This window comes from Setaria italica, chromosome I (assembly GCF_000263155.2).
Source record: "Setaria italica strain Yugu1 chromosome I, Setaria_italica_v2.0, whole genome shotgun sequence".
Lineage (NCBI taxonomy): Eukaryota > Viridiplantae > Streptophyta > Magnoliopsida > Poales > Poaceae > Setaria > Setaria italica.
In genome coordinates this window covers 9,034,914-9,045,823 of record NC_028450.1, presented here as the reverse complement: position 1 = coordinate 9,045,823, position 10,910 = coordinate 9,034,914, and the positions used below count along the sequence as shown (strand labels likewise).

The 10,910-nt window shown below is 49.3% G+C and overlaps 2 protein-coding genes across 2 annotated transcripts; one reads left to right on the top strand and one right to left on the bottom strand.

Moving 5' to 3' along the window:
- The first annotated feature begins 265 nt into the window (after positions 1-265).
- LOC106804211 (uncharacterized mitochondrial protein AtMg00810-like) lies at positions 266-1,441 on the top strand. Its single transcript, XM_014804875.1, has 2 exons — positions 266-804; positions 1,366-1,441. Exons 1-2 carry the CDS (start codon positions 266-268, stop codon positions 1,439-1,441), a joined length of 615 nt encoding a protein of 204 aa, XP_014660361.1.
- A 271-nt stretch (positions 1,442-1,712) lies between these two features.
- Positions 1,713-5,436, bottom strand: LOC105914700. The gene is made up of 4 exons (XM_012847272.2): positions 5,300-5,436; positions 3,745-4,189; positions 2,991-3,447; positions 1,713-2,747 (listed from the first exon to the last, which is right to left on the bottom strand). The coding sequence occupies exons 3-4, from the start codon at positions 3,054-3,056 to the stop codon at positions 1,788-1,790; spliced, it is 1,026 nt and encodes a 341-aa protein (XP_012702726.2). The 5' UTR covers positions 3,057-3,447; positions 3,745-4,189; positions 5,300-5,436; the 3' UTR covers positions 1,713-1,787.
- Positions 5,437-10,910: the final 5,474 nt, after the last annotated feature.

Sequence of the window (10,910 nt, the reverse complement as noted above, 5' to 3'; positions counted from 1 at the left end):
CAATGCTTTCGCCCCCGTGGCACGGATGGAGTCCGTGCGACTCCTCCTTGCGCTGGCCACCCAGGAAGGCTGGCGCGTTCATCACATGGACGTCAAGTCGGCGTTTCTTAACGACGACTTGAAGGAGGAGGTCTACGTACACCAGCCGTCGGGTTTTGCGATCCCCGGCAAGGAGGGCAAGGTGCTGCGCTTGCGCAAGGCCCTCTATGGCTTGCGGTAGGCTCCGAGGGCGTGGAATGCCAAGTTGGATTCCACGCTCAAAGGGATGGGCTTCGAGCAAAGCCCGCACGAGGCGGCCATCTACCGGTGGGGCAATGGAGAAAATGCCCTGCTGGTGGGTGTCTACGTCGACGACTTGGTGATCACCAGCACCAAGGATGCGGAGGTAGCGGCATTCAAGGAAGAAATGAAGGCCACCTTCCAGATGAGTGACCTGGGGCCTCTCTCCTTCTACCTGGGGATCGAGGTGCACCAGGATGATTCCGGGATCACGCTTCGACAGACCGCCTACGCCAAGCGCGTCGTGGAGCTAGCCGAGCTCACCGACTGCAACCCAGCTCTCACTCCGATGGAGGAGAGGCTGAAGCTGAGCCGCGACAGCATGACGGAAAAGGTAGACGCTACGCAGTACCAGCGTCTTGTGGGGAGCCTTCGCATTCTCGCCCACACACGGCCGGACTTGGCATTCTTCGTCGGCTACGTCAGTCAGTTCATGCAGCGACCGATGATGGAGCATCAGCAGGCCGTGAAGAGGATCGTCCGCTACGTGGCGGGGACCCTCGACCACGGTCTCTTCTACCCGAGGTGTCCCGGGGCGGCACACTTCGTCGGTACAGTGACAGCGACCACGCCGGCGACATCGACACCAGCAAGAGCACGAGCGGGATTCTCTTCTTCCTCGGCAAGTGCCTCGTTAGCTGGTAGTCGGTCAAGCAGCAAGTGGTGGCGCTGTCCAGCTGTGAGGCCGAGTACATAGCGGCCTCCACTGCTTGGACTCAGGCGCTTTGGCTTGCCCGACTGCTCGGTGATCTCCTTGGCAGAGACACTAGAGCGGTGGAGCTCAGGGTGGACAGCAAGTCCGCTCTGGCCCTGGCAAAGAACCCCGTTTTCCATGAGCGGAGCAAGCACATACGGGTGAAGAACCACTTCATCCGAGGCTGCTGGGAAGAAGGAAGCATCAAGGCGAGCTACATCAACACCAAGGATCAGCTTGCGGACCTACTCACCAACCCCTTGGGAGGATCAAGTTCCTTGAGCTCTGTTCCAGGATCGAGATGGTCCAACCTTCCCACAAGACGATGCCCAAGACTTAGGGGGAGAATAATGCTTGATAAAGTCTTGTTGCTGGTCCTTGTGGGGCTGTAGTCCTTGTGGGGCTGCAGTTGGTCCTTGTGGTCTTTGTGGGGCTGCAGTCCTTGTGGGGCTGCAGCTGCTTGACTAGCCCTTGTGCTGTTATCCTTGAGGGGTTGTAGCTGCTTTGTTCACTGGAGGACGGTGGGGCTGCAGCATATGCTTGCTGCAGCACCACCTTTGTTGACTACTTTTAGGGTAGGACAGTCCTATGCATCTTAGACTAAATAGGACAGCATAAAAAAGGCATCTTAGACTAGCATATGCCTTGATGCTTGGCTGGTTGGCTGCTTGGCCAGCTATAAATATGTATCCCAACCCTTGGTTGGATATGGTATTGTGGAAAGAAAACCCAGAAAATTGCCCCAACTCTTCCTAGTGCCATCCTCTCGATGAGAGTTACAGTTCAGATCCTAACATCCAGAAGATTCTTGATCTCAACTCATAGGAACTTCTTCCAGTTGAAAAGCTCTCACTTTGTCTTGTTTATTAGACCTTGAGTGACTGCCTGAAGATTTCACACCTTTAGAATTCCTCAGCCAGTCCTGGTAAGCAGCAAGAACTGAATCATTTTCTGTTGCTTCCAATGGCATTGGTTCATGCTCAAAAAACCCTTCATCATACACATCCCGAGGAAAGATACGAATTTGATTCAGAATCTGTGCCTCTGTCACTTTATCATTGCCATAATGTTTTAGCACAGGAGGTGTTTTCCCCTCTTTCATGCAACTTACTCGCTTCATCTCTTGCCCCCCACAATTGTCATATTTATTAATCCAGAATAAGTTTGGGGATCTACTGTCGAGAGTTTCCATGGTGCGCTGCAGAGAGATTTCGCAGACATCCTTCAACACACTTTGGAGGCGTCCAGCCTCACATAGATGCACAGCAAATGCTGACACTGCTTGCTTGACCCCCTGAGTTTCACCACAACACTTGTGGAGAACTTCAAATGCCTCCAACAGAGCAAATAAGCCCAATCTAACATTAATAACGTCACCTTTAGGGGCAAGAAATATGTAGTTCTTTTTAAAAGGACGTATCTTGATCTTTTCTCCTGACATATAACTTTTTCTCTTCTCATTTCGCTCCTTGATCTCAAAAGTTTCATGGGGCTCCCGGAGACCCATAATATAAAGGTTTCTCCCATACAAAGATAGGGTAATAGCTCGGCTTTCATACTCGATGGTGAAATAAAAGGTACCTCCTGGGGGTGTTGTGAAAATTACCAAGTTAGTTTTGAAGACATTGGACATGTCAGCTCGTAGTCCATATTTTTCGCACCACCACCTGAGGCGTCCAATTCCCATCAAATAACTTGGAATTAACTTGGTTAAGCTATCCAGAGAAATTATTGCCTTATTGTCACGGCCACTTTCCATGATGGAATCTTTTTCCTGTATAAAAAAATGAAGGGTTCAATAAAAAAGGAAACCAGCATCTCTACAGAATAGCCTAAGAGTGTGATGTACATTGACTAACCACACGTATACTATGTTCAAAGCAACATACAGCAAGTCCAACTTTAAAAACCAATGCACTATTTAGCCTCAAATGTTGACCTCTTGTACTGATAATACTGTCAACCATAATAACGAAACAATTAAAGTACTAGGTTGCATCTCAAGAGAGCAGCTTACCATTTGACCAATCATTGGGAATCTTTCGGCACAAAGCCAAGCTGGAATGTTGTTAACTTCTATCATGGAGCAACCATCAACAGAAAGTAAGACTGAAGCGGTAAGATAGTCCAATTACACAGCTTCAGAATAAGAAAAAATAATCCACGTGTTCGCCATTGGAAGATCATATTGTCAGCCAGAGAACAGTTCCGAATCCACTTACTCCAATATGAACTGTCAGGAGCAACCCTCCCTATGTCAGCCACCAAATTTTCTGTCTTCTGGGTAGGGTACTAGGGTTGCTACGTTGTGCCTTAAAGCTTGCAGGCATCACACCCTGACCAAGCTTAAAGAGGTCAACCATCTTCTCTCTTGACTGAAGGCGGGCAGTTTCTACCAGAAAATTCTTCACTATCAAGTGTTCTCCTTTCATCAGAAAAGCCAATGCACTAGGAATGAAATCCCTCATGAAAACCTGTCCCAGGATATGTCAAGAAAAATCTAAATTAATGCTGATCGTATTGTATGCCTGGATACAAAGAGATGAATTAATTCATGCATGAGATATCATGGACACTTTTTTTGCAGGAACCCAACAGTTGTCCACATAAATATACTCTCCATTAGAGATTTTGGGACCACCATTACAATAATGCTGGATGCAAAATAAGCAGTAATAGATCAAAACTATCAGGGAGATGCAGATTTAGGAAACAGAATATGCATGACTTGACAACAGTATCAATGTTAGAACTGGAACAGAAAAGGTCACCTGGTCATAATTTAGTGCCGCTCCCTGAGACTTGTCTATTGCAGCAACAGTCCCAATTGGCTGGCCTCTGAAGTAAACTATTGACCTTTTAAGGGCTTCCCAAGCAGCTCTGCAATTGCATGCCCGTGTGATGCATTAGCATCTGTAGGGGTTTTCTTCATGGAGTGAGCACTGTGATCCTCCTTCTGGGCTCTTGGAGACCTCAAGAGTCTGGAGTAGACGACGAGGTTGCAAATCATTGAGTTCCATGTCAGATAAGGTGACAACACATGATCTGTGCCGCTCAATGTGGTGCATCCTTGTCCTTCTCTCGGGCTTTGAGGATTCATGGTTAACATCATCTGTCAGTTCTGTGATACTCTCTGGGATCTTTAACTTGGGAGGAGGTTCAGCACAAACTACCATCTTTCTTGTCACAAGTTTATGAAAGATGAAGCTCTGGTCCCTGGAAATGGAAAACATAGGGGTTAGCAAATGCATAGCTTGTTTAAAGATTTCGAAAATCAAAGCACTACAGACGACTGCACTATGTTCTAATGTTGTCCCGAAACATAGAAAAGAAAGAGGTGTCTGTTATGTTGCTAGCTCTTGGCACTAGTAAAGATATGCCTACATGGTGAACATTTCTACTGCAAACAATTAGAAAGCACAACATGCACAAAGCGTTTAGGCGAAATAAAATAGGGACTACTGATAACTTTGTGATCAATTTTTAACAATCCACCATGCACTAGCTTTCTTCTTTACTAGACCATATAAGTAAAGTACAATGGGAACGCATCTAGCCATGTATGTGAAAGAAAGGAAGTGCGCATATAATCTAAGTACTGCAAGGAAACTGTGTATATTCTCGTAGTATGATTCTCATGTAGGGATGGCAATGGGGCGGGTTCGGATGGGGTGAAATGCCTGGGCACCCAAAACCGAATCCCGAACCTAAAACCCAAAACCGAACCGAAAACCGTTTCGGGTGAAAATCCATCCCCGAAACCGAAACCTGCGGATACCCGAAACCCGACGGATTAACCGAAATTTGAACATGAACGATACTAATTAATTTCTTTTCTAAACAAATTGACTAACAACAGAAAGAGCGATTGCTGATTAGTACTATGTTATTCCAGTATGCTCCAATCAGTTACCGGTAGGGGGAAAAAGTGACACCAAGTAATAGCACTGTCCAAGTAAGTTGAAAATTGAACTCTGAAGACAAGCAACAGACTAACATTCATTACAGAAGTGAGAAATATAGCACTGTCCAAGTAAGTTGAAAATTGAACTCTGAAGACAAGCGACAGACTAACATTCACTCCATTTTCGCACCAGGTCACATTCTGGGAGAATCGAAACTAAAATGTGGCAGCGCGGCATACCATCACGCTAGAGCTATCCAATTCAACTCCAGGCAAGGCTCTTGTGACTTAATTTTTCATACCGCTATAGACAAGTTCAAAGAACGAACAGCTTTTTTTATCCGCACCAGTTGCTACTATCTACTTCTTCACACCAATGAGCAGGCAGGGACAACAGAGCAGGGGATGGGGCGAGGGATTACAAGGGAGCCGATCTCGGTGTCGATGTCGGTGGACTCCACGGCAGTGTCGAGGTCCTCGGGGGAGAAGGCGACGCCCTCCATGGGCGCGGTGCGGCACCGCTCGGAGGCTTCGTCGAACTGCTGGCGCATCCGCTCCCGCTCCCGCTCCTCCTTGGTCAGCGCATACGTCCCGCACACCAGCGCCGACGGCGGCCGCCTCGGCGCCGCGGGGCGGCGGTGCGAACGCGACGCGCCGGAGAGTGGCGGGCACGGGAGGCCCGCGACGTGCTGCGCCAGGGAGGCCATCCTCTCTCGCTCGCTCCTTGGGTGCTCGCTCCTTGGGCGCACGGCGGCGGGGCGCGGCCGGCAATGGAGTGGATCCGGCGGCACGGCGGCGGGCCACGCGGGGTGGGGGACTGGGGCCTGGGGGTGCCGGGTGCGGCGTGCTGCGTCCGCGTGCGGGGGCCGGGGGGTGCCGGGTGCGGCCGTGCCTGGGTGGTGTCTGTGTTTGTTGCCGTCATATAACCAGGGGTTTAGTGGGCCGAATTGTTTCGGGATCCGATGGAGTTTCGGGATCCGATGGAGTTCGGCGGGTGGATTTTAAAAATCCACCCTAAACTCGTGGTATTTTGGGTATCCGAATTCGAAAAAATATGAGCGAAAATCAGGAATCGAAACCAAAACTCGTAGACCCGAAATCCGCGAATATCTGATCCGAAATTGAACCGCTGCCATCCCTATTCTCGTACCAAACATTGAAGCCAAGATAACATGCTACTGCAATACTGCTAACTCTTAACTCTTGTTCATACCCTCAAAAATTTTAATAGCAGAGTAACTATAGACTATTTCTATTCCATAAAGAATGACAAGCCACTACAAATCAAGCCAATACACCTTCACCCCCACCAAATAGAAATAGTGACGCCTGACCTTTTACATGAAGTCCTAAACTGGGAAATGACAAACAAAAATGTTGCAGCAGAACAACCACTAGACCTCCCTGTAATCTCATCCTGTCATAATCCAAAAGTAACCACAAACTTATGCGTGGAATTTCAAAGCAGCAGATGGACCGACAAAATTTGGGTAAAACCCGAACAGGTAGGCAACTGAATTTCTGTCGGAACCAAGCCCTTCCAAGTTCCAACTACGCAACAATCGCGCGATTGCATCTCTGTAGCACGACTGATAACCCAACAACACCGGATATCCCCCGGGGAATCTGATCAAAACAGCACTCGAAAATCACAAATAAACACCCCCAAAATTGGGATGCTGCTCAAAAAAACAACGGCACCACGTTTGAAGGAGATTCAAACCGTACCGTCAAAACAGGTAAAAAATTCTCATACAAAAATCCTAACGAGTCGACAGACGCCGCTGATTTGGGAGAAGAGAACCGCGCACCTCCTACAGCCCGCTCACTTCGAGAAGGAAGCTCGGTCGAGCATCTAGAAGCTTCTACCGCCAATTCCCACCCGCATTCCCGAAAATCCACCGCAAAATGAAAAGTAACAAAACGAATAGCAAAAAAAATCATGAAAAAAGGGTTTCCCAGTTTCCCACCGAATCGCTAGTAGCCACAGATTTGGAGCAGAGAGGCGCAGGTGCGGTTCCCATAAACCACCGCAAAACCCCAGCAAAACCCCCCCACAAAACCACCCAAAAAAATATCCAGGTCTAATTGGGGCGAGAGAGCAGGGAGATCGTGCGGGGAGACGAGAGCCTCTCACCTTGGGGCTTGAGCTGCTTCCTCCGGAAGTCCAGAGACCTCCAGAGATGGTCGAGGGAGGCATGGAGGGAGGAGGAGGGAGAGGGAGGGGGAGGCGGAGCGAGCGGGAAAAAGGCGGTGCGGCGCGGCGCGGGGCGGCCGGGCTGTGTATTTATAGCAGGCGGGCGCCGCCCTCCCTCTTTCGTGCTCTCTCCCCTCTCGTCGTGGTCCAGTGTCCGCCCGCCCCGGTGCTCAAGCGATGGCCTGGACGGCGGACTGGTTTCCGACGGGATGGGCTTTGGGCCCTGAACCCCAGATGTGCGCCATGAATCCCCGAATATCCTCTCCCTTTTCTGCCTCCTGAAATCTGTGCAAGTCGGTGCGGTAGAGAAGAGGGCACTGGTGTCCGGTAGAATGAGAGCAGTCATGGAAGACGCACTTCGAAACTCCATTGATTTTAACTATAAATCGTTTTAATTTAAATCTCAAACTTCTCTTGTTTTGACTAAATTTATAAAAAAGATGTGCAAATATCAACAACGGTTACAGCACCTTAGTACTCCCTCCGTTCCAAACTCCGTTCCAAATTGTAGATCGTTTTGACTTTTCTAGATTCATAAATATTATTATGCACCTAGACATACACTGAAACTAAAAAACTAAAATGGCCTGCAATTTGAAATGGAGGGAGTAGTATTCAGCAGGCTTTAGGTTCAACTCCTTGTGGGAACGAATTAGATGAATTTGAAATAAAAAATTATACAAAAAATAAGTTGAGGCTTTCCTATTGGTTTCGGTCGAAACAAAACCAAATTAGTGTCACGAGATAGGAGAAATAATAAATTGATCCATGTTTTAAATCTCCATCTATAGGGATTTAGTAGCAGGACTCTAAAACAGTTAAATAACCAAGCTAAAATAGGGCTATAACAGCCAAACTGTACATTAGCACAAATAGTTCCCCTACCTCAAACAAATATACTATGCTATAATTTTGAGTTCTAAAATCTTGTTTCTAATAGTACAATGTTTTGAATTTTTTTAGATGTTAATATATTTTTCTGTAAACGTTAAATTCGACAAGTTTGATTTAGGATAAATTTAGTTAGTCTAGCACCTGTCCGCTGTCCGCCGGTCCTAAGTGGAAGCCATTTCAAGCCGGTATTAATAACTCCATCAAAAAACTTGTCGTTTTAGGAATTCTATGACAAATTAATAAAGAGGCTAAATGACTATGCAACCCCTGCTGCGGGAGCCACCTTTAAAATGGCAACGGATAAAATCCACGCGGATACAAGGTTCAGATATCCATATTCGCGAGCAAAAAACCACGCCCGTGCCTGCTCTGCGCTCGTGCCTGCTATCCGCGGATAGCGCATGCCCGTGTACCCGCATAGCATTTATACAACAGACAGTATGCTTCGTTCTCCAAGTCAAAAATTGATCCATACTACATGAATTCTACTGGTAAAGCTGAACTCCTTTTTCCTAGCCCGGTATGTATTGTGATTCTTGGTCTATTCTGTAGAAATTTGTGCAGCTAAATTACATATTTGACCATGTTTCTCTTCTGTAGCCATGACCCATGAGCCTTCAAGCAAATGCACAAGAACGGAGCAATACCAGCAGGGGGGCGGATGGGGTGACAGGCGGAGTTGCGGTCTTGCGGACGATGGATCCGGTCCTTCAGCGGTGGCTGGCGGCAGGAAGGGACGGCGCTGGCACTGGGTGGAGATGGGGCGGCACTGGCAGGCTTGCGGCATTGGGGGAGATGGCCGGCTGCGGGAAGGGGCAGCGGTCGGCCGGCGACGGCACTGGATCGGGACTCGGCCACTCGGGAGTCGGACGAGGGAGATGGGGGATGGGGGGAGGCCGGGAGACGCGAGTGTGCGACAGGCAGAGGGAGACTGAGAGGGAGAAATGAAACCCTACACTCTGAGTATATATACATGGTATTGGGTTGGGGCCACATGTCAGATATTGGAGCGGGACTGGCAGGTTTGCGGGTGTGGATATCATTTTTTCACGCCCGTGAGAAAATATCCGTTGGGTTTAGGGTCACGCCCGTGCCCGTGCCCGCGGGTACATACTTAGATCCATATCCATGCCCATTTCATATCAGCGGGTTTGCGGGTATTTTCTACCTGATGTCATCTTTAACCACCTATAAAAAACATTTATGTCAGATAAAAACTTTTATGTCAGAACATCATGATATTTTATTCCGTTGGAGTAAAACTAGGGAAACCTTTTTTTTAAAAAAAAGGATTTTATCAGTCCACGACAAAAATGAGATGATAATATATTTGCTAGTCCACCTCATATTCTACGCGCGCATAGTTGCTAGTATTAAAACAATTTGGATGACAAAGTTTTGCCACCTGTATGAATAATTGAATACAAACCTAACGTTAGCTAGGCAAGTGTGAGCGTCATCTAGCATTAGCAGCGCAGCCCCAGTGGAGCCATTTCCTGCTTCAGTTCCACACCGATCATCTGCAGAAACTGACAGTGGTAGCAGAAAACGGCCACCTCGCGCGGCAGAATTTGATCTTGATCTGCTACAGCATCTAGTGTAGTCTGAGAGCGAAGAAAAAGGGGTAGGATGGGGAAGGTGATCGAGGTTCCATTCCAGGGGAACAAGGTCTGCACGAGTGTGACTGTTGGAGCGAGACATGGATCGAACAGCTACAAGCTACTGCTTGCATGCTTCTCACCCTTGGCGTGGCCGTCATCTTCCTGAAGTCCGGCCCGGGCCTTCCATCGTGAGACCACCACGCCACACCGGGACCCAGCCACCTAGGCCGATCCACGCGCGTCGTTGCCGGCGGTGCAGATGCGTGCAGATCCTCTCACCCTCGTCGACGATCCTCGTCTGATCGTCTCCTCCGATCCGGTGCCGCCTCACCTCCTCTCCCAGCTGGCGCTGGCGGCCTCTCCTCTACTCCGTGGCCTCTGGCCCGCCTCGCCGGTGCCTGGTGGCCGCCAGCGCTTGCGCAACGCCGCGACGGGTTGCCCTTGCTGCACCCAGTCCACCTTCCCATCGTGTTTGGTGTTTCCCGGTGCGTGTTCTCCTCTTGAGATGCTAACAAAGCCAATCATCGTTTTAATTCGTTGATGCTGTGGTAGTCATCAATTCAACTTTTAGTTGGTTGATGTGATAGTTTGGGGTCTGGTTAAGTGCACATTGATGTGATAATCAAGACCCTATCGGGGTTGCGGTTCCCCCTTTCCCCGTGCGCGGCGGCCGGGCGCCCAGGTCGGAGAGCGTGGCATCGGATGCGTCGCAGACCCAGGGCCGAAGCGAGAGCGCTCCGGCCCGGACGACTTGGGGTTGGGGTCAGCTGCGTAGAAGGCTTCAGCGCCGCCGTCCAGGCGGCCATGCCCAGCACGCCTGGAACACGAGCTACTTGAGCCTCGCGGCGGGAACTCCGTCCGAGCTACAGTACTACTGCTGGATGAGGCCGTGTGCTCTGCTCGCACAACTCGACCTCGCCGAGTCGCCATCCAGGCGCCCCGGCCGCATGCCGCACCCGTCTATCTGAAGCAACCATGAAAACCATACGGAGGCTAGGTTTTTTACTCTCAGTTATAATCATACTGTCATAGTGCTGAGATTGAGTCTTGCAGGTGCATAATATGCAAGGGCTATACTTCTCCAGACTTATATAACATATTAACATACAAATTAACTAGCTAGCTTGATCAGGTCAGCATGTCTACTTCTAGCGTCAGGAGCACATACAGCCGTGATTTTGCCTTGCTAGGGCCAGTAGTAACCTCTGTGATCATGGTGAGCAGGGTATCTCCGGTGATCACCAGGCGGTTCATCTTCGTAGTGCCATGGCAGGTACTCCCGGCTAGTTGCAATGCCATGTGGTGGGGAGTGCAGCCACCTCGGGCCCGCATGCGGGGAGT